At 41.4% G+C, this 27,105-nt stretch overlaps 1 protein-coding gene across 7 annotated transcripts in view; it reads left to right on the forward strand.

Moving 5' to 3' along the window:
- Positions 1–27,105, forward strand: part of LOC113033077 (mitogen-activated protein kinase kinase kinase kinase 4) — a 55,505-nt gene that overhangs the window by 27,760 nt on the left and 640 nt on the right. For 3 of the 7 annotated variants that reach the window (XM_026186399.2, XM_026186408.2, XM_080306026.1), the window contains 18 exons: positions 3,763–3,828; positions 8,214–8,528; positions 9,918–10,052; positions 12,108–12,245; positions 13,744–13,814; positions 15,147–15,226; positions 17,136–17,215; positions 17,424–17,518; positions 18,114–18,198; positions 18,348–18,515; positions 19,394–19,499; positions 19,597–19,752; positions 19,863–20,006; positions 20,300–20,434; positions 20,602–20,702; positions 21,394–21,543; positions 26,398–26,557; positions 26,943–27,082. In XM_026186399.2, coding sequence (XP_026042184.1) covers positions 3,763–3,828; positions 8,214–8,528; positions 9,918–10,052; positions 12,108–12,245; positions 13,744–13,814; positions 15,147–15,226; positions 17,136–17,215; positions 17,424–17,518; positions 18,114–18,198; positions 18,348–18,515; positions 19,394–19,499; positions 19,597–19,752; positions 19,863–20,006; positions 20,300–20,434; positions 20,602–20,702; positions 21,394–21,543; positions 26,398–26,557; positions 26,943–27,082 — 2,325 coding nt within the window. The remainder of the gene's footprint in view (positions 1–3,762; positions 3,829–8,213; positions 8,529–9,917; positions 10,053–12,107; positions 12,246–13,743; positions 13,815–15,146; positions 15,227–17,135; positions 17,216–17,423; positions 17,519–18,113; positions 18,199–18,347; positions 18,516–19,393; positions 19,500–19,596; positions 19,753–19,862; positions 20,007–20,299; positions 20,435–20,601; positions 20,703–21,393; positions 21,544–26,397; positions 26,558–26,942; positions 27,083–27,105) is intronic. The other 4 variants (XM_026186417.2, XM_080306029.1, XM_026186428.2 and 1 more) reach the window with 2 other exon arrangements.

Genomic DNA, 27,105 nt, shown 5'->3' on the forward strand with positions numbered 1-27,105 from the left:
GTTGGAGGATCTTTTTATACATGCATACTGAGTCCACTGTAGGTGTAGTGGTGAATTTCCAAAGCTTAGGTTTTACAGCAGTGTTATGATAACCTTACAGGAGACCTGTTACGTTTATTTGCAACTTTATCTGAAGCGAGCCCTTTTTGTCACGTCCTGAGCTCAAGATGGTTCAGTTTTCTCTATGCGCAGATAATATTAGCAAAGCTAATATGGTAGATAACCACAACTTAATGAAACTGCTTAATATATTTATCTTAAACAGTTACCATTGTTGTTGGTGCTTTCCAAAAAAGCTTGTTTGGTTTGTTAATATGATGTCGCTTGAGGAGAGGACAAAAGCTGAACTGCGTGAAGGTGGACAGTGATTGGTTTAAAAACATCAGATGTAAGCACTGATTCTTAGCTGACCAAACAGCTGTTGGATGAGCTGTAACATGTGTCCCAGGCTCTCCCACCGTGTTCATGTCTTTACCACCTTCTTCACCTGACGAGTTTTAAAAAACATGATCAGAAGCATCAAGCAGACACACAGCAACTTTGTCACTTTGTTTCTATCATATTCACGTGCTCGGTTGTTTAATTAATTAAAAAAAAGCTCCCGAGGGGAAGATCAGGCTCCATAGCTGCTTAATGCTCCGCTGTGTTCGTCACCTGGCTGCTAACTTTGTCTGCTGCCTGGTGCTGGATAAGTAGTCTACAGTGCATTAAACAGAGCCTTTTTTGCCAAAAACAGCTGCCTACTGAGATGGAAATGATGCTGATGAGGACTGTCGGGATGGAACAAAAGTGAAGACGTGCATAGTGATAAGTTACTTCTTGCTGAAATGTCTTCCCAGTAGGCTGACTGCTGCATGTCCTTACTAACCCCTGTGTTTGAGACATAAAAGCCAACACAACAGCTGAACGTGTATATGTGAGTGATAGGAGTGATAGGCCCCTGAGAGTCTGACCTGGGTACCAAAACTGCTCTGACCTCCAACAGCTAATCCCTAAAACATCTCATGTCTTTAGATTATAGTTTGAGCAAAGTTATATAATGTCTGTGAAGTAGCTGTCAGAGGAGTTACTTTGTGACAGGTGACTGAAACACTGTGTGTGTGTGCGTGTGTGTGCACGCGCGCGCATGTGCTATCTACATTTGGTTCAAGCTTCAGAAAATAAAGCTGTGATGATGATGATGTGCACGGCACTGATAGCGGGTGCACCTGTCAGGCTTTGTCACTTGGGTGATAAAAACACACCTTCAATGTAACAGAGTGATGAAGGACCTGGTGTAGTCTTCTCAGTTTTTGAGGACTTAACTGGTGCAGGTTAAGAATAAAGTAAAAGAGGAGGTCTGTATTTGGACATTTTTTCACATTTCACTGTACCGCTGAAAGTTTTCTGAATTATTTGGAGTTTGAATAAGTTTTTTTTCCCCATCAAGACTGTTTCCCCCCCCACAAAGCTACAACATGAATATGTTTTACTTCATTAAAACTCAGTTTATTGCATCACAGAAACCTGAGACCATGAGAATGACCTTTTCTGTGAGGCAGTGTTACAAAGTAACTGTAGCTATGTGTGTGTCTGTATGCACACATTTAACAAAGTATGCTGAGACGGTGAACTGTCTGTATCAGTTTCAATCATTTTGAGCAAAGACACAAAGACACTCTTTTTACTGTTTTAGAAATTCATTTTTTACTCATTAATTTTGACACATGCTTAATGAATCTATTCCATACACCAGTGGGTTTCAATAGGTTTATATTAACACTGCAGAGCAGGTTAGTGACTGGGGATTCTTGTTGAAGATGCTGTATTTAAATGCTATTAATATCTGTCTTATTTTAGTGTGTGTGTGTGTGTGTGTGTGTGTGTGTGTGTGTGTGTGTGTGTGTGTGTGTGTGTGTGTGTGTGTCAGGGAGGTATCTGTACGTGTTAGTCTGATTACCTCAAAGTCATTAAGGTCAGCATGTGTAATGGATCTATCTGATGCTTCATTAACTTTCACTGTATGTGTGTTTAATTATGCGACAGGTTCAGTGAGCACATGATGTGATCTTGTATTATGTCAGATGAATAGCACGTCTGCTGCTCCCAATCATCGCACACATCGATTGATTTAGCAAGTATTGCGTGATGTAGTTCAGTTCACTGTCAGCGGCTTCAGACTGTAGAGGTCGCCTCTCCAACTGGAAAGGGAATACTCATTACACAACCTTACTTTTTACAAATCTAAATGATTTGTAGCAAGTAAGGTCTGATTTCCCTTTAAAGAGTTGCAATGTGACATTTCTTACAGTAGTGGTCAGGATGGGTTCCAGTTCTCACTGGATTAGTGGTGACGGTCACTTAAAAGGAGCTACAGCTGCAGCATGGCTCTGCTTTAATCGTGATGTCATGCTTTGAATCCTCCTGTATCGTCACAAAAACTTGGCATAGTTGTTTTTGGCCTTTTTTAACTTTTATTGACAGATACAGTGAAGAAATGACTGGAAAGCAGAGGGAGAGAGAGACAGGAGAAGGCATACGGCAAAGGGCTGTGGGCCGGACGCGTATGCCATGTGGTCGCCTGCTCAACACACTGAGCTAAACTGGGCCAGTGTGTTTGACTGGATTTTAAATCATCGTTCTGACTGGCACACATTTTCATGGCTTAAACCTGAGTATAAAATGGTTTTCTGGCAAAATGCAGAACAAATCAGCACAATATCCTTTATTTCTATTGATTGGTGACTTTCATCTAATACCACCAGAAGGTCATAAACCACACGGTCCAGATGACACATGTGAACAATACATCGAGTCGGTCACTTGAAGCTGGTTATAAAAGTGATTCGGTGCACACGCAGTTTTATCTTCTATCACTTTTACAGCAGTAAGCTTGTCTGTAGGCTGCTACAAAACTGTGTTGGTGCCTAAAACTAAAATTATCTTTCTATCAGTTGAACAGGAGAGGATTTTATTGTGCAAATTACCAGTAACTTACCAGTTTAAATCAGATTAAGGTTTAAAATGTGCGTGACTGTGGTTGTGACCAGTTTGAGTGACAGCTGCGAGCTGTCTCTGAGGGTTCACCTCAGAACTGAACCTCGTGTTTGTGGTTTTAGTTGCTTTGGAGGACTTTTAACACATCCTTTCAATCTAAATACAAACTCATATGTAATGTCACTGTGGCTTTGTTCTTGTTTTCCTGTTGTCACGTGTATCAGTGTAGCATGATTCCTGTCTCAGGTGTAATTGTTAGTGCTTCCTTGTTAACAAAGCTGTAATTAGTTTGTAGACTCAAGGCCTCGGTTCTCACCCTGCAACAGTTTTGTCCTTGCGCGTCCTCACAGTGGCACCATCGATTGCTCGCAGATGAGGTGAGCTTCACCTTGGATCACTGCTCAGAGGGCGCTTACGTTTGTCCTGCAGACATTTGATTTGTAATCAGGTTAAGCTGCCGTTTCAGCTTAAACCCTGTTTAGTGTGACCCTTCACATCAAAGCCCAGTGAACACAATTTGAAGCCAATGGTGCAATCACTGAAAATATTTACATAGATTAGATTTGATTAACCAGTGTAAATGCAAAAAAAATTCAGTTTGTGCTACTTAGTTTTTTCTCTTTTTTCAGAGAAATTCAGATGAGGTTATAATGAAATATTTAAAGTTGAGTGTGGCGGCTAAAAGCTTTGTGCCATCTTGCACACTCTGAATATTTTAGTTCCCACCTCCTCAAAACCTCAGAACATCTTAATTAAAGTGTGTGTGTGTGTGTGTGTCCTGAACAGGATCAGGCAGGCAGACAGTGGAGTGCCGATGTGTCAGTGAGGCCTCTGGACTCTGTGGCGGAGCAGGTAACAATCCTTCACTTCATATTTGTTCATATATTTGCTTGTTTACCTGTCACTCACATACGAGTGACAGCAGGTGAATTTTCTCTTGAAATATTCCAAATGTGAGCCGATCCTTCATGTGGTCGATGAAAGCAAACAGCGTGGGAGTGTCCAGACTGCACCTCGTGTCTCTTTTTCTCTTGCTTTCTTTCACCATCTCTGTATGTTCTTATGAATGTGTTGCATGTTGTTAGATGTGTTATAAACCTGGATTCTCTTTTATTTTTAACACTTCATGAACAGCATCAGTGTAAACTGTTAACTTCTCTTATTTCTTATAGTTACAGCTTTTTTTTTTCTTGTAGCCTGACAGTAAAATTGAAACTATTCAAAGACTTGTATTTGTTTAAATCTTTCTTAAGTAGAAATTTTCTGACATGTGAGGTGAGAAAAAATGTGTTGCTGACAAGAGAATAAGGTTTAACCCAAAGACTGAAATGCAGACAGAGAGACAGCAGCTGGCTGTTGTTTGCGTCTCGGGTGGATGGAAGATGAAAAGATGTGCGAGTGAAGGCAGATGAAGAGTCAGAGGTGAAGCAGGTGGTGGTAATTGATCGTCTGCGTTTCATGTTTGAAGTGAAGTTTACGGAGGGTGACAGACCTGTTTGTTCTGGTGAAGTTTATTATTTAAAGTTCTCAGTCAGACATTAGAGGTTTGTAATTTTCAGTGTGAGACTACTGCAGGAATGCAGAGAAGTCTCTGAGGAATCACTGACTTACACTTTACTGTACCGATAGCATCAGTTCTCAGTTTAAAGCCAAACCTTATCACAGCTTGGCATCTCTTTTTGTTTTAAAAGGCTTTCCTCTCCATCTCTCTCTCCACTGATCCCAGCACGCCTCCTATCCTCAGTTGGGTCCTCCTTCCATCCATCCCTCTGCTCGCAGCATGGGATCTCTTTTGCTTCCAGCAGCTCTCTTTTAACTTGTCTTGGGATGATACTATCTAACCTCAGTAGATGTTTCAACATAAAAATTTGCAAAACATGGTTATATTTCTAATGCTCATACTCTTCATCTCCTTCTTTAGTTCTAAAGACGCACATCTCTGTATTGTTATGATTTTGTGGTGTGATTAGACTTCTTAATTTGTACTCCACCGCCTGCACTGACTGTTAAATGGTAAATGGCCTGTATTTGTATAGCGCTTTTACTAGTCCCCCCTAGGGACCCCAAAGCGCTTTACACACCCAGTCATCCACCCATTCACACACACATTCACACACTGGTGGAGGCAAGCTACAGTTGTAGCCACAGCTGCCCTGGGGCAGACTGACAGAATAATTACATTATACATGATCTTTTCTGATGTGAGAAGTACACATGTATTGTGTGTTTGAGTCGATCATTTTTCCTTCTTCAACAGTTCAGTCTGGTTTGGTGTTCGGTGACTTTTTAGACTACAAACAGAATATCAGACCTTACCATGACACTGAGTCAGGAAAGACTGCGTTTCGAGTGATCGTGGAGTCGGGTGTGGGTGAGATGGGTAGGTTGGCGAGGCAAGAGTGGACAAACTGTGCTTGTGGGCAGGCAGATAGAAACGCAGACTGGTGGTGGAGGCAGAGTGAGAGCAGGCAGGTGAAGGCTGCTTTTGTGCTGCAGGAGGGTGGAGGCTGAGCTGGGCACACGAGAGAAGTGAAGAGCTGACAGTCAACTGAGTATAAGAGACTAGAAGCACTAAGGTGACTAAAGTGGGCAGCTACTAAGTTAAGTTAATTGCAGTTTTGAGCCCCAAATGTTCATCTGAGTGAAGAAATCTGATTATTTATTTATTATTTTATTTTATTTAGAAAGAGGGGCAATACATATTAATGAACATTTTAACAAATGTAAATATGCCAGATTATAGCCTTGGGCTAATTTCCATCTGCAGACCCTCTGACAGGTTGGTGTTAAACACAAGTTAGTAAAAACATACAGAGACAATATTTACAGATCATGTGACAAGGACAAAAACAGTGATCACATTATACTAGAACAAACAATGACAAGAAGAGTGGACAACAGAGGACAGTATAGATTTCGATAACGGAAACACATCAATTATATTGCACAAACCCCAGTAATAATAATAATAATAATGGATTGGATTTATATAGCGCTTTTCAAGGCACCCAAAGCGCTTTACAATGCCACTATTCATTCACTCTCATATTCATACACTGGTGGAGGCAGCTACAGTTGTAGCCACAGCTGCCCTGGGGCAGTATTGCACATGCGCTGACTGTCCTGATACAGACCCTGTGCACGAGAAAATGCTTCCTGTTCCTGTTAAAACTTCCTGTTTTAAGACCGGACGTAGGGTTGTACATTTCCGGTAGCTTTACTTTGAGGTCAATCGCTACTGTGAAGATGGATTCCTAAATTATGCCCAAAATTGCGTAAAGTTACAAAGAGCAGAGGTGGGAACACTCACCACTGCTGTGTCATAAAAAAATCAAATGATCAATTTTGACGTTTGAAGAGTGCAGATCGATTGGTTGTTTACATCACTCAACACGAGCAGAACAGCATTACTGCATGCAGAAGACACCTCGTCCACATCTCTGTATAGTGACAGTTCTTATGATTGAAACTGGGAAATGTTCAGCATTCAAACTACAGGTGAACATTAGTCAAAGGTTTTCCCATTATGTCGATATGCACAGGGCAGCAGCAGAGTATGGCAGTCTGAGTTTTACTCATTTCCATCACTGTAACAGAACACATGGATTTCCTCTGTTGTCTGTTTTGGTTCTATTTTCTCTGTTCAGATGTTTATCTTGATTGAGGTTTATGTTTTAGCTGGAAGAAAAACAAGCTCTGGTTTGAGATTATATATAGATCTGAAATTAGTGATAGTGATTCTCTATTTTGTCTCCGTCTCACAGTGTTGGACAGCAGACGGTGTGTTTGTAATGTTTCTGTGTGTAGGCCTTGTGTTCAGGCGCAGTTTAGTTAAACAGGATTAGGAAACTATGCTGTGCATTCTGACTGCGGCTTCCATGTTGTTTCCTCATTCTCAAGAAAACTGCATTAAAGTGATTTAAAGCAGTTTTCCCTCGATGGCAGCAAATACCTGAGCTGCTGTAGTTGTTGTCTTAAGCACAGACTGGACGTCGTTGTTAAATTGTTCTCACAAATCCTGAAGCGATTTTTTTTAACCTACTTACTTTCCCCGTGTTTCTGTTCTCTAATAAACCACTATAACAGTTCATGCTTTAATATGTCATATTTATTGTCATGTGACTAATGTGACTCTGGCCAAATCAGACCATAAAGCAGAGCGTGCAGTTTTAACAGATCTGATACTGTGTGCTGAAGGCTGATCTGCTTTAAATATTGCCAGGATACATAAATTCATCCATGTTTTTGTAAAAAAAAATATAATTTTAAATCATGTTCCGGACAATATAAAATTCCTGTTGGATGTGTTTAAGAAATGAATACATTTATAGTTAAATACTGATGTGCAGACGACACCATTGGCTGATTTATTTACAGCTTCATTCCTGTCAGTGTTTGCTGTTTAATGAATGTTTCCCCTGTTTGTTGCTTTACCAGTTTGTGTTGTTGAAACTAGCTTAATAGGCCAGTGTGTGTTATATTTCTGTGCTATATCTGTGGGCTGAGCCTGGGAGTGTCCTTTTCATTGGGGATGCACAGCTAACATTTAACACAAATGACCTTTGTTACCCTCATAGTCGGCATATAGTTATATACTGTATTTGATACAGATGTACAGAGTTAGTTGTACATGAGTTGGAGTGGACCAAACCACGTAGCACTGGTTAGGACAAATTTGGTGCCATATAAAATGGGGTGTCAGCACTAGATTGCTAAAATAAAGCTTAAAACGAAATTTTGTTAGCAAAGAAAATCAATAGCCACGTCTTTAGTTTTTTCTACTACAATTGATTGCTAAGCATGACCATTTAAATTGACGACTTAAAAGTGACCGTTGTACAGTTAAAACACTTATTTTAAGTGTGCATATTAAGCCATTAGGCCATTTAAAAAACCACTCTATCAAAAAAAGGGTTATTCCACATAAACTATGCGTACATTTAGCTGAAGTCCATTTGTCCCGCTATAATTGACATTTGAGTAAAATCACATTTTCATGTTCATGTGGCATCTGCCACTTAAATCACTTTGACACTACTACTAGTAGTTAAATGAGCAAAGATGGTGGGAAACGTTTCAGTTTGTCTTTGTTCATGTGATTGTGTTACATTTGAATCTTGTGAGTAGCTTTGTAAACTGTTTGGGTGTTACTTTGTAACACAGTATACACGCCGTTTAAGAAGGACACTTCCAGGCTTTGTCAGTTTGTATTTCTGCTCTTCATGTTTGCTACATAGAGAGCAGTGGCTCCAAACCAGCTGCTTCAGCGTAAGGCCCAGCATTCGCAGTCTCGGCTTCAGTCGCAAGCCAAGTCCCAGCCCCTGGCCCAGCATCAGCAGCCCTCAGCGGGCAGGAGATCCCACCGCACCCTGCCCAAGGACCAAACCCAACTCCTGTCCCTGCAACACGACCACAGACACAGGGAGAAAGAGCAGCAGAGGAAAAGAGAAATGCCTGTGGCATCACCCCACAAGCTAACGGCTAATAGCGGGAACACTGCTGCTGCCGCCGCCGCCTCTCCCAGGCGCTCTCCAGTCAGTCAGAGCTCAGCGGTAAACCCTGCCCCCCTCAGCCTGCTAGCATCTTCATTTCTTCTACACCCTACCTGGTCTTTTTGTACTTTCTCTTCTTGCTCACCGGTGCGAATATCATGCACTTTTTTATTTGTCGTCAAAGTGCAAACATTTCATTTTTGCAACGCTGTGATGATTTAATCAGCTTTGGCTTTGTTGCTTTTCATGTAAATGCATGATGACAGATGAAAGACTGTCTGTGGGGGGTGGAGGCTGAGGATGCATGTGGTTTCTGGCCTCTATTCATATCATCGAAGCTAAACCACACAAGGAACATGAACATGACCCACTGGTGTTATTTACAGAAATATGTTGAGACAGTCACATGATCGTGGTGATTGAAAAACATTTGTTTCTGCTCCTGATGTTATATTAGACACTCTCCAAACCACAAATTTCTGAACATGTTGAAAATATTTAAGCCTGAGCGCCTCGAAAGGAGAACAGGTTGAAACACAGTCAGGGCTTCACAGAGTCTGCCTTTAGGACTTTAATGTCAGGGAAGCAGAGCTGTGTCACAAATATAATATGCTTTTCGTTATTTTTCAAAGCTATACTGTACAATAGTTTATATTAAACATTAGGGCAGCTCAGCTCAGTCTTCAGACTAGTCTAAATGCACAGTTTCATGGCAGCTCTGTTTAGATTTCCTTTATTTTAGCCTTTGGTTCCATGTAATAAGAGACTATTCATAATATGCTCTTCTCAGAAACACATCTCGCCTGCCATCTCCTCTTTAAATGTTTTGCTTGTGAGGGGCAGCGAATCACAGGAAAGTTTTATTAAAATAGGGTTGGCTTAAAGGGAAAGCTGTATATGTTAAACAAAGACGCCGGTATAAGATAGATGAGGATTATTTTGAACCAAGAACCTGACAAGATGACTCTAGAGTCCAAGAATGAAAAGATGGTGCAAAGATCAGCATAAAAAGTTCCCTTTGAGGTTTTATATTTTCATATGTTGTTACATGCTTGTTGAGAGATTAAAGGCACATTATTACATAAACTAGACCCCCCGATAGTTATGTGGACAATTTCAGTGTATAAACTGTTAAAGAAAATAAACTTTGAAGTAAATCAAGACTTTTTTTTTTCACCCACGACACTTCAGAATCGGTTTAATTTGCCCTTCTTCTTCCTGCACAGGCTGTTTTTGTCTCTTTAGTCACTTCTCATTAGAAACATTTTCACAGTCTCAGAAATGGCATCTTTCAAAATGTCATACACCTCGATGATAAAATTCAAAACTCATTCCAACCTTCATTCTAACCTCATTTAGATTAGCTCCTAACCAGACGACTGTGTCCGTTTGTTTATGTCTATTTAACAACAGACATAAACAAACTTAATGGTTTGTTTTATATTTTAGATGGACTTCCACGAATCAAACTTAGCCAAATTGCTTTTAGCTGCTGGTCTTCCTGGCCAGATGCACTCGAGGCTGGGCTCCGGAAGCAGCTCTAGTCCTTGTACCCCAGCCATGCAGAGAGCTCACTTCATCCAGGTATACAACAGATGTGTCACATAGCTCATGCATGCAATTGTGCAATTCTAACACTTTGGGTAAGGCTACAGTCCCACTAGAGAAAACGATGAATGGAGACCGCTGTGTGACCAAAATTATTGCAGTTAACTTTGAAAGGATCACTTCAACGATGGGGACCAAGTCTGGGGACCACTCAGGCAGTTGCTGTCTTCAAACTTTGGCGCATTAAGTTAGTGATGAAATGGCAACAAGGCAGCTTTCAGTTTTGAGTAGGAAAGGGCATTAGTGCAGTTAATTAAGTCTGTTCCCATCAGACTTGTATTGTTGTATCTGAACCAGGGTGGACTCACACAGCCAACAATGCACAATCTGCAGATCAAACATGACCGTCTTAGACTGGGCCAGATCTAAACGTGGCAAATGTACCAACAAGCAGACATAGCTTGTTCATTTCTTTAATCACCTGCATTTTATTAAAAGCAAGTTTGCTCATCAAAAATGAGGGCATGAATAATGCGTGCAGGGTTTCTGTTTTTCTCTCTGAAACGTGGCATTTAGAATAAATGTTTATAAGGGTGAACTCTTCTGTTACACGTTGCTGTAACAGAATGTGTGCGTGGTCCTGAGAAGAGAGACTCGGGTGGAGCGAAGTTACAAACTATTCCTCCATGAAACCTCGAATCTGTGTCCAGCAGCTTAATGAAGATGCTGTTATTGTGCTGTGTGCATAAATGCTTGCATTTATGTTTTTCTGCAGTATGTGAAACTGAGCTTTGCACCAGGGCCTTGCTCTCTGAAGAAATGTTATGTGCGTAGTTTGTTGGCTTTGCTACTGATGGTGCAGCTGTGATGAGCTGATAGAGAGGAACAGGAACACTCCTGAGTGATAAGATCAACCCTAACTTGACTGTCATTCATTGCATCATTCACAGAACCTGCGGATCATGATGCTGTAAAACATGATACAGAGCCAAAGGATTTAACGTGTGTAATAACTTACAGATGGAAGTTTTAAAAACAGCGTTTTGTCCCGTTGCATTTGGACATTATTTCTTATTAATAATAGCATAGCCGGTCAAATATCAAAGTCCAATTAATAGCTGGATTTTAAGAAAGAAGAAGCTAAGAAATAAATGTTGCCGCTCCTCTGTGTGTGCGCACTGCTGAGAAACAACAGGGAGATTGTGTACCGATTTAGTAACGTGAATAAATGCCTGAAACATTGGAAGCTGCTCTGCTCGCTGGAAAGAAGGAAACGACATGGACTGGATCTGGATTCTCCGTCTCCTCACTTTGACACTTCAGTTCTGCTCCGTTTCAATAAAATCTGTCTTATTGCAGAGGAGGAATATGTGGAGCAACAGGACAAAGCCAAAGTTTTGGCACTGCACACAGTTTTGACACATCCAGCCGTGACAATTACGCACTCTTTCTGATCGCAACTCTAATTCCAAATAAATGAGCATTCCTAGCAGCAACTATCGTGCATGTTGGATGAAGATATGCGTTTCACTGTTAAATTTCAGCAGTGTTCAGTAAATAACCTGCCACAAACCTTTGTAACTTGGGTTTTGATGGTGCAGATAAGTTGCACTAGTTGCAACATGTTGACAATCTGTCTACATTTATAAATGACATAGCAATTAATCACAACCCTTTGCCAACCTACTAGAAAGTGACTACCCTCAGTCCAAGTCAGACCAAGATTTGTTGCCTTATGTTGAAAAGTGGTCAACCAGAGGTTGAGGCTGCTGCACGCTCGTGCCACAACTACTTGCAATTAGCCCCAGACAACAAAAACAAAATCACCATCCAACTATTCATTCTCCTTGGGGGGGTGTTGGAGCCTATCCCAGCTTCCAGGGGGCGAGATGTGGGGTACACCCCGAACAGGTCCCCAGAATGTCACAGGGCCTATTTACTCACAAACCTCTGGTGTTTCTTGGTCCCTCGGAGGTTGCCGTCCTGCTTTTACTCCAGTGTGACTGAAGCCTAATATGCTCATTTCGTATAAATGCTAAGTGCTGTCACGAGGTACTATTTAATAACTTTTTACATTTTTTTTTTTCCCAGAATGAAAATCTTCGTTCAAGTCGGGATGCCCCACACAGCAGCTCTATGTCAGACATGGCCATCTCCCCTTTGTCCCTATTTTCTCCCGTGTCCCCAACTGACAGTGTCTTCTGGGACTCTGTGGAGACTCCACCCAAAGTGAGTATCATCTGTTTTTAGTTTCCAGCTCCTTACTGGGTCACGGTGCAGATTTGATGATTGGCGTGAACGAGACATAAGTTCAAGTGATGCATTTTGTTCTTCTGGCTCCCACCAAAAGAGGAAGTCTTTGTTGTGTCCTGCATCACATGAGCACAGGATAGAGAGTGTGTGCGTGTGTGTGTGTGTGTATTTGGCATCTTGTATTCTGATCAGTTGCCCAGCTAAGGAAGTGGTGCATTGAGCACGAGGTTGTTATGCGGCTGGCGTGTTTGTCGTCAGTCTTTTGTGTGTGCAGCAGATAGGAGGGGAGGAAGGGACTGTGTTTTACCTCGAGGTTTGTTGTGAAATGCCCCCAACTAAAATCATCTTTCTCACATTTACCTCATCTCACCTGCTAATATCGCGGCTCTCCCTGCTAAGTGATGTACAGAGTCGGTGTATTTACCAACAGAACACCATATGGGGTTGATGAAACAACTTATAAGTACTACAGAGACAGCAGGGGGGTGCAGTAAAGCTGTCTATTTGCTGTGTTATGTTGTTGATCTAACAGGAGGCCATATGGTGCTTATAGAGAGAGCAGCTAATAAGTCAGTACACTTTCTTGCAGTGTGGTGACTTAAACAAAGGAGTGGCTGTGAAAACACTGGGTTAAACAACACTACAGTGTGAGTTATGAGGCAGACATTAATGACTTTTCCTGTTGCCTGAATTCACATAACTTACCCTCTGAATAGTATTATGATGAAACTTAGAGGGCATTTTTATAAATCCCTAAATTTATAAAGGTTTTGAAATGCTCTTAAAAAAATGTTTTAAAAGCCTTATATTTGACGTGTCTAGCACAGTTGACGGGAAGCGATAGACACTGGTGCAGCTCAGTGTCTCTGTGGGTGTCTGCGCTTGTGCAGATGCAGGATGTGGGCAACTCGTGAGAAGGACGATAGCTATTTCCACAGCTCTCTTCCTGCATTCCTGGGTGTGTCTTCCTCTCTGTGACTTTGTCACTTGACCCAAGAGATGAGAGGTTAAAAGGCTGCCAGCTGCTTGACCGAAAAATACACACACACACACACACACACACACACACACACACACACACACACACACACACACACACACACACACAGATCTGAAAAGAGAAATTGCTCCGAGTCAGATAATATTTCCACACTCTATGATTTGGAGGTGGCTTTGATGTGTTAAGAGGGGCAACATTGAAATGTTATGAAATAGCAAAGCCAAATGGTCTCATTAGTTTCTCAGTAATAAATGTCTCCTCGAGGGTTATTAAAGATTTTATTGCACTCTGCTCTGCAGCCTTTCAGGCATTGTAAATGTAAAGGTTTCATAACCACATAAACCTTTTTTAGAATTAGCTCTAACATACTTTGAATCGACAGAATATTTAGTTTGAAAACAAAAAATGAAATAATCAGGCGGGAGCTTTGTGTCCACGTGGTTTTATTAAATCTATTTTGCTTTGATCTTTCAGGTCCCAGAGCGCACCACCTCAAAGTATTACTGCAGGGAACCGATGATGGGACACAAGAGGGCCGCCTCAAGGTAGAGCACTAATACATGATGTCCATACAAGAACCAGCACTTGGTTCACCAAGTCGGTGCCAAACGTGGCTGCTAATGCTAGAGGGCTAACACGCGTAGGCTACACTAAGCTAGGTCCTGTTCATAATGTTAGTAGGTTGTCATTACAGTTCAGTCTGTACCAACACAACGAGTCTGGTGTGTGTGCAAAATTTGATTTGTCTGAGGCATTTTTTTGGATCAATTTTTGTATTAAAGTGTGTAATGTGATTGCCATTAGTAGAGACCATCACATGGGTTTGTGACAGAGCAGAAGTGTGTTTAAATGTTACAGGTTGCTCATTTTTCACACATAACAATATCAAAAACTCAGCAAGTGTCACTTGCAGTGACAAACCCACTAATAACTTTTAGCAGCACTTCAGTTTCCTCTTTCTTGAAGCGGTCTTAAGTGCAGTTTTTTGTTTTACAGAAACCCACTGCACACCACATCTGAAGTATTAGACAATAGCAACTAGCTAGTGACCGAATGGGAGCATGCAGCATCTAAATGACTAAACTTTACCCCAGAAGAGAGCAAAAAAAGATCAAATACAAAAACAAAGAGGGAAACTTGAGACTCTTACATGATGACTGTTGGTTTAACAACCATGTTACTCATTGTTTGTGGTGCAAGCAGCCATAAACCTCACCTGGGTTCTTCTTCTGCTGAGAAATGAACTCTTGGAGCAGTCAGCACAGACACAGTGTTTGTTTTTTAAAATGCACACGCCAATGCACGGGAATCAAACTCGATAATTAATGAGTTTTAATGCAGTTTCCAGAATCACAGTGAGAATAATTAGCTTCAGATGCAAAGCGTTGTTCAGCACCTCATTTGTCTACCAGCTCTTCACATTATCACATTATTTTACTGGTGTATATATCATATTTAGTATAAAATATTAATTGATATGAAGTTAAACATTTTATTTTAGTTGTAGTAAACTCTAGTAAACTGTCTTTTAAGCTGGCGAGTCATTTTTCTTTTAATGCCTCATTAGAATAAAATGTCTCTTTACCACAGTGTTGTTGGGCCTGATTTATTGTTGGTGTTTGTGTGGCGCTCTAAGTCAGCATGTCGGCATCCAACTCGGGAGAACAGCAGATCAGATTCATTTAGCCTGGATGATTATTTTTGATGAGATGAAAATAATGGTGGAAAAACTGTCACTGCAGTGACGGCGTGAAGGACGTTCTCAGATCAGGACAGAGAGATGTATAGTGTTGATCACAATTCAGCTCACTTCCTGTCTTTAACTGTCTTTAACTCTGCGTCTGTAATGCTGTCTGTGTGTCTCTCTCGCCATCTAGTGGCAGTCCAGTGTCTGCAGCAGATAAGAGTGGGAGGTGTGCGTCCCATGGAGGCTCCTCTTTAAGCAGCAACCATCCAGGTGTGTGATGCCTAAACACAGCTCACCTCACTAACCTCAGTCCTGTGCTGTTGGAGTAACAGAGCACAGTGTCCTTGCCTTAGGGTTCAGTTTATATTGTGCACTAATAATCTTGGTTCTGCCATCTTTGAACAGCTAAAAGCACTCGTGTTATTTTAGTAATGACATGTGTTTGCAGTGTGTTTGTTTTTGACTGCTGTTCTCAGCAGCGCTTCAAACTTACACCTTACTTGCCCATGTGTGTGACACTAGTGTGAACAGCGTATGTGGGTGTGATCTCATGGGTGCCTGGCGTGGGTTGGGGGAGGGGTGTACGCATGCAGAGTACACTGCAACAGAAAGCACAACAACAGAGCGATGTATTCAAAGCCTGCCCTCTCCACCCGCGTCTCCGGCGAGAAAGAAACAACCAAGTCATCTTTTTCAAAGTTCTGCTTGGTGTGTCCTCTGTGGTCGGCAGCAAGGAAGCTGCACTTCTGCTGGGATAGACAGAGGGGAGAATATGTTTAGGATTTCAAAGTTGCCCTCTGCGTGTAGTTGGAAGGAAACACCGTTTGATGCCTCCCACTCAGTTTGGCTGCTGGCCTCAGCCTCCTTTGTTCGAAGTCACAGATCAGACATTGTTCTTGACAGTCGTGTAGCTCCTCTGTGGTTAGACGAAACCTTTATCTACTCATGCTACAACTGAGAGAAAGCCGCTTACTGCTTTGTAAATAGTAAAAGGAGCGTTTGATGTCTCGATTTATTGAATGTGTGATACTTAGGCTTACTTAGGTGCCCCGATGATGTTATTTCCACGAACACTTTTGATTCCAGCAGCACAGAAAGACTTTCTTCTCTCTCACGCTTGATGGAAACACAACAAACAGGAGTTGTTTCCTGTTTTGTTCCATAAAACAAACTCTTTATAAACAGTCGTTCTTTGGGTATTTAATTACCTTCTTGAACGACTTGATAACCAACCCTAATGTAACTGTCCTGTAAGTCTCTACTTCATGATTACAATGCATCACATGAATCTGTGGAAAATATAAAGGGAGTGTTTGAAGTGACAGCATGACAAAGGCTTTATTTTTAGTCCATTGTTTTTGTTTTACAGGCTAAATCTTTACTGTATTGATTTAGTTTCTATTGTTAAAGTTTGAGCTGCAGTATTGTGCAGTTTTCAGGGAAATGGCTCTAAAACCCAACAGTAAACTACCAACCAGCACCAAGAGCAGTTAGACACCAAGTGGTGAGCCAGATACTTCTGTCATGTGGAGATAAAAGAAAATAGAAAGAAAATAGAGCCCATTTGGACAGAGCGCAGCTGAAATGCTAGTGTATAAGTTTAAGTAAACTGTGGGCTGGACTTTTAAAAGGTGGATTGTAAATCACTTTTCTTCAAATACACTATGAACAACATGCCTCTGTCTTATGGAAACTTAAATATATTTTTATTTTAAATCACCTGGGCAGTTTAGGGAGTCATTATTAAACATTCCCCTGGAAGCTGCAGGTGGATGCTGGAGTTTAAACAGCACACAGTAATGCAGTGACATGAAGCTGAGATTGTGGTTCACACATTTGCCTAACGAGCTAAAGATTGTCCGTTCGATCCCGGGAGGAGATCCAAGTCATTTCAGTCTTTTCCCAGAGAGGGCATCCAACATTTAAAAAAAATCTGTCAAATCAAACATACCGAGCTGTGGTGACCCTTTGTGAATAAGGGAGCATTTTTTAGATTCAGAAGTGTTGCTGTAGACAATGAGGACAGTACAGCTCGAGTAACCTGCCTGAACTAGCTCACAGCCTTGGGTCCATTTACTGTCTTTAAAGCAGTCTGGCAAGAAACAGGTATATTTACACATGAGATTCCACATGTAACTCTCACACTGATTACTGCTGCTAACATATGTGTGTGTCTTAGGTTACTTCAAGCTGGAAAGTCCCCTCCTGCAGCACCACCCACACAGGAAGCTGGATAACATAAGCAGTGGACACACACAGGTAAGTGTTGTTGGAGCATGTGTGCAGTCTCACTGGTTTATAGAGTTAAATTGTTTCAGTATATCATAGTATCAGTACAAAGCATGCATGCACATGTCATCTAGATCCCTCTTCCTCATTGATTTGAAACTTGCTTCATCACATTAACATCAATGATTTTTCTCTCTGTCCAACTCATTTTTCCGGCTACTTCCTTTTCCTCTCGCAGGGAATAAAACCCGCTCTGGGTCGGCTTAACAAGGCCGCAGAATACTCTTCTTCTAGCGATGAAGTCGGCAGCAGTGATGACGAGGAGCGAAGCGGGTAACCAAACACATCCTCAGTGTATTTATGATGCTGTATTCTTATTGTTAGAGGTTATTGTTTAAGAAATGTTCCCATCAAGCTCATCATGTGTTTGACCTGCTCGACAGTTTCTTTTAGCAAAAAAACTAAGTGTCCTGCTGCACATGAAGGAGTGAAGCAACTCTTTTAGTTTCCAAACAGCACTGTGACGAAACATGATGTGTTGCAAGATTTTTTTTAAACTGATATTTAGAATCTAGTAAAAAGTCACAAAATTAGTAATTCTGCTGCATCTACTGGGAGAAATGAGCACTGAAATATTTCTGCTAAGTATGAAGAGGAAATGAAATCCAAGTCTGTTTATTGTGATTTCAATTCCTGTGGCAGTAAACCTGGGAGAAGCCAAGTATCTCATTTGGTTTAACAGTCCTGAAAGCAAATTAGTGTTACTATAGTGTTGTTTGTGAGTTAGTCACAGTCTGAAACAGCAGGTGTCATTAGGATCCAGTGTGTTGCTTTTATTGCTGAAGGATGCATCAGTCTTGTTTCTAACTATGAAATATGACATCTGCAGTCGGTCTCTAGTCTAAAATCTCGAGCGGTATGTTTCAAGGTCTGGCATGTCCAATGGAAAAGGGAAATACTTCAGAGGAATACCCGACGGCATCGTCCTGCAGCCTCACCACAATCTCAACCAGGTACTGAGCAAACACAACCACAGAGCACACGTGACTGTCTGCTCTGTGGTCGGTTGTGTAAAAAAGCTGACTTCCTAAAGCTTTAACATTCATTCATGTGACGCCTCACAGTTACTCAAGTTACATCCTGTCCTGGTATTGCTCTATAGATTTCGCAGTTGGGTTCAGATGACACCTACTTGCTACCAGACCTTCTGCAAAAAATTTCTTCCTCTAGTCCTACCCACAATGCATTCATCCAGCAGCAGCGAGCACGGGAACTTGGCTATTTGAGATCGCCCACATCTCCCGGATCCCCCACACACCAGGATCTACATGTAAGTAGAAAATCAGCACAGATTTCTCAGAGCTTTACTTCTTCTGGTCATTGTCATCATCAGCATCCCTGTTTATCATTCAGTGTACACTACAGCGACGTTCAGCAGTGTTGTTTATAATGAAAACAGTATATCATGCTCTTTATTATGTTGCTGTCATACTGTCAGTTTGTTTCAGTGGTGGATGTTCACGTTGAACACTGTCAAAGTAACTGCTGTGAGCCAAAAGCTCTAAACACTCGATGTCTTTTTACTCTTGAGATCAAATTGCATTGCTTTTGAGGGGCAACCAATCACTCAAAAGTTATCTTATATGATGAGGGCCTTAAAGAAAGACAGAGGATGAATTGATCGGCAGCATCAAAACCCAGTATAATATAAATATGGATTATTTTGAACTATGAATGAAAGCTACTCTAGTAGCATCCAAGAACAAAAGAATTAGATTGTAAATGAGAATAATAGTTGTTTGTTTTTTGTTTGTTTTTAAGACAAAGTGCTGATTAAGTTCAGATGGACTTACAGTTGTATCAGTATTAATGTCCTTGTGTTAATAAATGTCAACAGACTACTTGATATAAACCTTTGGGCTCATTATCATAGCCAAGGTTTAAATAAAGCGACAGACTGCATTAGTTATAAATGTCCACCAGAGGGAGGTAGTGGCACAGGCTGGGAGCTCAGTCTTCCTGGGTTTCAGTTTGGATTTCGAGTTAACGGAACTGTTGTTACTGATGTATGAAAACCATAATTTGTAACTGGTAAATGATTATATAAATGGTTTATGGTTTCATAACTGTAACTGCCTGTTGTGTTGTTTTTTTTGTTCGTGTTTTATTAAAGTATAAAATCTCTTCCCTTGTCATTGTGCTCATCAGGATATCGGCAGTCCTACTGGTAAAAGCCCGACATCATCATCTTCCTCCTTCCTGCCCTTCATTGATCCACGATTGATCCCCATCTCATCACCACCACAGAGCCCGAGTGAGTTTTCTACCAGAGAGCCGAGCTACAGTTTGCTTTGTGAGCACAGTTTAGTTTTATTTTTTAAACTTTTATCTTGAATCATTTTTGCATTCAGCGGGCATTAAGGGCGAGCCACTGAAGAGAGAGAACCACAGGAAGGGCTCCGTGGTTAACGTGAACCCAACCAACATTCGACCACAGAGCGACACGCCAGAGATCCGAAAGTACAAAAAGAAGTTCAACGCGGAGGTTCTGTGTGCTGGATTATGGGGTATGTAGTTTTTATGTGTTTTATGTTGTTTGTGTTTTTAAATGAAGTAGATTCTTTCAGAAAATGATACAAACTGTGTCAGTGTTGATATTTTCTGTTTTGACGTGCAGGTGTGAATCTGCTGGTGGGCACAGAAAACGGTCTGTGGCTGCTGGATCGAAGTGGTCAGGGAAAGGTGTACCCGCTCATCAGCAGGCGACGGTTTCAACAAATGGATGTACTTGAAGGACTCAATGTGTTGATTACTGTATCAGGTATATGTGCTGCATGTTCAAATGTTCAGAGCTACAGAAACAGTGACACAGAGTGCAGCACTCTGCCCTGCATAATGATTAAACTCTGCTTATAAGTTTTGCACAGTAGTTCAAAGAGACCACATTACTGTAACTGTTTAACAGGTTTCTTCAGGTAAAACTGACACTTGTGTGTGGATGACTGCTCGATATTCGTGCTCTGTTCTGGTTTGCTCCGTCACCTCAAAGAAACTGATTGAAACTTTGTCACACTGAAGCAGGAGTCGTTTGCATCCTTCCCTCTCTGTCTGTAGGAAAAAAGAACAAGCTGCGTCTCTACTACTTGTCCTGGTTAAGGAATAAAATCCTGCGTAATGACCCGGAGGTGGAGAAAAGACAGGGCTGGACGTCAGTGGGTGATTTAGAGGGCTGTGTCCACTATAAAGTGGGTAGGTACACTAAATAAAAACAGAATGATATTTTACAGAGCTTCAAACTAATGCAGGTTACAGATGTTGTGTATGTAGTGATCTTTAGGAGCTACGTGTAGAATATGTGGTCTCAGATTTTTCACGCTCCTTACCGCTTGTTTTGTTTCTGTTTTTCTGTTTTCTAGTGCGTTATGAGAAGATAAAGTTCTTGGTGATTGCCTTGAAGAATGCTGTGGAGGTGTACGCTTGGGCCCCAAAACCCTACCACAAATTCATGGCCTTTAAGGTTGGTAACAAATTAATGAAATGCAATAAAAATAAGAGATACTGAAGATATAAGTTCATCAGTCTGTGGAGCTGTGAAATACTAATATCATGGAAAGTACTACTTATTCTACTTATTAGAAGGTTTTTTAGATGTTTGTAGTAATCGTAAAGTCACACAGTAGTTTATCTCAGACTTTTCTTCTAGTTGAAAACTTGAAGCACCTTCCTTTTTACTAACCAGTGTGTGTAGTCATGTAAACAGGCTGACATGCTGGTTTTAGCATGCTAACTAACAGCACTACAGACAAGGTGAAGCTAAGTTTAACATCGCGGTGTAACACCTAAGAACATCAGCCTGCTCAGCTTTCCTTTCCATTGATCGATTCATTGATTAAGTGGGTTATTGCTGTGTTATTTCCACAGTCGAACACTTGCATGTACACAGACAGGACACATCAGGTTCTGGGTCTCATAACCACAGACTCTCAGCAGAGATGTGTCCCATTTCTGTTTGTCCTCTGAGGCCTGAACTACTTTCTCTTCCATACCGTGTCACAGGCCAAAAATGGAAGAATTAGGTGGACTATCTTAGGATGGCAGCTTTTGTGACACTGCATTATTATTAATGGAGCAGTTTCACTTTAGATTATGTAATTAGGCTAATGTGCAAACTTATGTAACTTAATCATCGTGTCTGTGTGTCTGCCCAGTCCTTCAGAACTCTGCCTCAAAAGCCCCTTTCTGTTGACCTGACAGTGGAGGAAGGTCAAAGGTTAAAGGTCATCTACGGCTCCGTGTCTGGTTTCCACGCCATTGACGTAGACTCTGGGACACCATATGACCTCTACTTGCCGACACATGTAAGCATCTGCTCCGTTCTTCGTACTCTTTGAGGATTGTGTCATCACTTCGACTCAGGAGGTTGTGCGTGTCTGTTTGCATGTTTTGTTGGCACTGTTTTTGCCATAAAGGTGTGTGTCGAGTCTGTGATGTGGGATAGTTTGAGGGTTTCCCTGCTCTGCTCCATCACTGTGGCTCAACCTGTAGTTGTCATCGTGAGAGTTTTACATCTTTAAAGACTAAACCGATGTCTGATCTCTGTACCTGCAGCTTTCTGTTAAAGCAGCTTATTAAGTCATTTTCTTTCATTTATCAGCTCTCCAGTCGACCATATCACCTCACTCTTCATCTCTTAGTATACATCTCAGTATAGCCCTCCTCCCACTCACAGTCATGTCAGTCATTACTTTCCTGCATTTCTGCTGTGTTCCCTCCACTCTCCTCCAACACAGTCGATGGCTGTCAGAAACTATTCTTCCATCCGCTTCCTTTTCTCCCTCCCACTGTCACTCTATCATTCAAGGTACCACTGTTCATTTTCTCTTAATTTCATCGTCTCTCTTTCTGCATTTACCAAAATATCATTGCTCGCCCTCACTCCGTCTGTGGGAACTAATATCAAACTGTTGTGACTCACGTTCATAGGTGGTGTTTGAACTTTCATTAAATCTGCAGACACTGACTTGAGTGAAGCTGCTGTCACAGATCTTTTATGCGTGTACGCTGATTTTTCAGCTGATGTTGAAATGTGGATGTTTTGACGAGGCACTGGAGCGTTTTATCATTTCCTGTGTGGCTGTGGAGGAGTTTGATTTGTGATGTTCTCTAGAATTAGCACAGCTTGACCCAACAGATTCATCACAGACTCGACACCGCCTCCTGAAAATGAGACCGACACGAGCAATGACACTAAAGGAGTCACATGCTTTAGTGTCATTGATGCAGGTGGCTGTAGCTCAGGTGGGAGAGTAGGTCACCTACTAACAGTGGCTGGTGGTTCGATCCCAGTCTGCTCCAGTCTGCATGCCAAATATCCTTGGGTGAGATACTAAGCCCATGTTGAAGCCGTCTGTTTACCATTTACATGTAGAAGGTGCTGTTCTCAAACTGTAACGAACCACAGCAGACCCGGTGACATTTTCAAGCTTTTCAGCTTTATTTACACCTGCACAGCAACAACCAATACAGGATCCGGTATAAGCTGGCGAGGCGTGATTGTAGATGCCACTCAGGCGCATCCATCTCACCTGCAGTGGCATCGCAAGCCACACCCTGCCACATAAACCTAATAAACTGAGACTCACAGTCCAGTCAAGTCACCACCCTCCTTAGAGGGCCTTTAAATTAGGCAATAACACATTGTACACCATGTCAAACTAAGCACACCCTTACTACACACTACTGCTGCATTCAGGCTTAATTTTTTCTAATGATGTCTTCATTATTTCCTGATATGTAAAACCTTTAGAATTGAATGAGGAACCGTGACTGTATATGCTATAGCCTCAGTATCTGCATCAGATTCATTTCAGTTTATAGGTCACATACAAAGCGATTTAATCTCAAGTGGGTTGTCCCAGTTAAACTTTGCATAATAACCTCACTTTCACCTTAAAGTACACTCTGAAAACATTCACGGTTAACGACACAGTCACAGCACTGATGAACTGGAGCATCTTAGGTGTGTTTTCAACACCTGTGGCTACAACTCTGCATGATCTCTTTGGTGAAAGTAAACGACTGCATTTGGTGGCTGGAGTCAGCACGGCCAGTATTTCTTTGTTTGGTCCTTGTTGGGAACATGTAAATCTGATTTGTTTAGTGTTTAATATTTAGAAAGGTTACGCTGTAAATGTATTTGTGTCTTTAACTGTGACCAATCGCCCACTGCTGGTACAATTGGAGCAGTTATTATTCTTCCTCTGCTGTATGTGGGCATGTAAAGCTCGCTGTAGCTTGAGTGAGTCATATTCACATTCTGACACATCCTGTTAAATATGTTCTTAGCAACAACTGGAGAGGCCCGAGGCTCAGTTTATATTAAAGTGGTTCAACTTTACGCTGGAAACATTTTGGCTTGAGCCTTTATTTAATCAGTCTTTCCAGAGTCTGAAGGTAATCTGATTCCATCAGTTGATTTACTGTGCAAACTATACAGCACTACATGTGGTGTGGAGTGTGAGTGGGTGGCTGGTTGTTCCAGTTTAATGGTTTATTTAAAGATGTTCTTTATATTTGTCCGCCTAGCATCCATACGAGGAACGTTTAATCATTTTGTGAGTCATTCTGAAAGGACTCGTGTCACAATTCGATTTTTCGGTCACAAATTGCTGCGTGGAGTTAAAGCGATTATAAACTTTCTTTCTGTGAGGTTGTTTTTTTGTTTTGTTTTTTTTTTATACACCCAAACACACACAGCACCCCTGCCACCGCTAAACGTGCTACTTTCTGTAAGCAAGGAGGAGTTGGAGACACATGAAGAGAGAAATTAGCTCTAAAAATACACCCCTTCTGTCCTCCTTCTCTTACCATCATTAACTGTGTGTGTGTGTGTGTGTGTGTGTGTGTGTGTGTGTGTGTGTGTGTGATAGAGAGAGAGAGAGAGAAAGTGAGTGTGTGTCCTGACCTGCTCCCCCCCCCCTCCCTCCTGTGTATATTAAGCGAGCCTGCTCACAGCTGTCTACTACACCGGTGCCTTATGCTGCTGCTGCTGCTGCTTCGATATCATTTCTGCTCTCCTTCCCGTGTTTTCCTCTTTTCTTGTCTCTCTTACATACACACTGGAGCTTTTCTGCCAGACACACTCAGCTGCAGCACTCCTTTAAACCCACTCACTTTCTCTTTCTTCACGCACACTGGAGGAACCTTCACACTGCTGGGGCTTTTCCCAGTAGCTGTTATCTGATACACACTCATTCTTGTCTTAGGTGCATACCCACACACACATACACACAATCAGTTAAAGACGTCAAAACAGTGATTTCTGTTACTGTTAAAATCAGTTCACCTGTAAGCAAAGCCTAACCCTCAAACGTTTTCTCTCTCACACACACACACAATGTGCCCACCCACTTAAAGAAGTATACACACACGCGCACACACACGCGTACAGCCATCTCCTGTTGTTGCCTGCAAACTATGTAACAATGCTGATTCCAAGGCAGAGGATTAAGATTGCGTTGCGGCTGTGGATGCCTGTTCTCATGCTCAGGATTGTGGTGGCTCACACTCTGGTAAGGTGTTCGGTGTGAAGCGCAGTGTTTGTGTCGGGCACAGAGCTCAGCCCAACATTTTCTTCTTTTATTGTAGGACTTTTGCTTCGGTGGAATCTGTTAAAGGATTCATTGACATTGCAGTGTTTGTCCTAATATCTGTAGTTTGTCTGATATTCATGTTTAGAAAGTTGCAATGATTTATTTTCATAGTTAAATCTTGTCAGACCTGCTGCAGTGAACGCTTGGTTGGTTGGAATATTTCATAACTAGTTTGCTAAAAGTGTCTGAACAGATATTTCAGAGTTTCGCGATTAAATGAGGCTTGCAACAAACAAACACCTCTCCTTCACGTTTATGGACTTTAAGGTTGTGCGATATATAAAAATGTTCCAATCGACAGTCCAATAACCGATGATAGGAGGAAAAGTCGTGCAGCTGCAGACTTTTTGATGGGCGGAGCAATGCAATCATGCACGGACTGATTTGCGCATTTTAAATTTCTAAGTTTTGTTTGGAGGGAATATTTTAGCTTCTTTTCTTGTTTGTTTCAGTATTATTATAGATACTTTTTGGATTATTCATTTATTTATTTGAGATGCGCCAAATCCAACAAAAGACTTAACTTTACATCAGAGGGTTTTATGTTCACTGGAAGAGACATTTTGATTTTTAACTTACTTCTTGTTTAATTTGTATTTGTTGTTCGGTCGAGTGTGTCAGACAGATAAACACTGGAACAGCCTGTAAACACGTTACAGTGGGGGAAAAGCTCGTTCCTCTTTGTTTCCAACATTGTGGTTTTTTTAATTTGTTGTTTGTTAAAACGGCGCTGTTATTTTTGACTGCTTCTCTTAGCTTCAACCAACATTATTAACAAATGTACTCACGGGCAAAAAAAATAAAAACGATCAGCGAAAGGCTCCGCCTATCGTCGATAGTCGATGTATTTGTCCAATCACCGATGGACCCTTTGATTTATTAGAAACCTGTTTCTGAAGCGTTGGGTTCATCCTTCAGCTGGATAAGTAAATGGATCTTATCTGGTTAGATAAACATCCTGAGCTGTTGTGAACATGTGTCTGAACTGTTAAATATATTCCTAGGTCACTACTTTGAAGATGTTCTCAGTGAAATAATGTAATAACACTTTTCTGAATGGATTTAAATAAAGTTAAAGTTAGATAAACTTAACTGAGCAGTGAAATGCGTCTTCGAATAAAATCGAATCTCTAACTTGTTTTTTTACTTCCTCCTGGAATTTTATCTTAAATACAGGCTGCTGTGTTCAATCTCTGTTAAAATGTTTTATTAAATTAAGAATCTGAGTATCTGGTCAGTTCTGATACAATGCCGCCATATTTAGTCAAGGACTTTAGTTTCATCATGAAATCTAGTCTTTGAAATAAAGTTGTGACTATGGATTTGTTACGTTTGATTGTTGCAATGGTTGTGCATTTAGACCTGAACCTTAGTCTTTGGATCACCAGTGACTGTAAGATAACATTTAAATAGCATGAAGAAACAGCCTTCATGTTTTCTGCAATCCATATAGATGATAGTATTTTCTGGGGTTTTTAATTTGGGTTTTTCTTTCCAAACAATAATTAAAAAAAAAAAAACGAGTGTTCATGTTGTGTTTGTGTGTGCGTTTCTCTGCAGATCCCGGGTCCCATCCGTCCCCATGCAATCATCATTTTGCCAAACAAAGCTGGAACAGAGGTCCTGGTTTGCTATGAAGACGAGGGCGTCTACATTGACACCTATGGCCGTATCACCAAGGATACAGTGCTGCAGTGGGGGGAAATGCCTACATCTGTCGGTAATGTTGGAGCACACATCTTTATGCAAATGCTATATACACCCATAAAGGTCTATTTTTGTACACAGTGCATCTTTGTGCAGGTACCACTAACAACAACCCAATTGCGATGATTAGTCAGGCACTGCTTAACATCACTGTAGATTTTTCCAGTTCGACTCACTAGATCTGGATGAGCAGCTGTCCTGCCACTGAGAACTTAACCTGAACCACATTCAGTGGAGACAGATCAGGGACAGGGTGGGCTAAAAATAAGATGGTAGTCAATCTGTGTGTGTGTGTTTTTGGGGCATGGAGATGAGGCAGTATTCAAGTATAAGGAGTAAAAATGTAGGAGACATATTTAGACTGTTTTCTCATACTCGTCTGTTTCTCTCCAATCCAGCCTACCTGCAGTCTAACCAGGTGATGGGTTGGGGAGAAAAGGCCATAGAGCTGAGGTCAGCGAACACGGGGAACCTGGAGGGAGTGTTCATGCATAAAAAGGCTCAAAAGCTGAAGTTCCTGTGTGAAAGGAATGACAAGGTAGGAGGAACCTACGACAAAAA

Source organism: Astatotilapia calliptera, chromosome 2 (assembly GCF_964374335.1).
Source record: "Astatotilapia calliptera chromosome 2, fAstCal68.1, whole genome shotgun sequence".
In the NCBI taxonomy this organism is placed as follows: Eukaryota; Metazoa; Chordata; class Actinopteri; order Cichliformes; family Cichlidae; genus Astatotilapia; species Astatotilapia calliptera.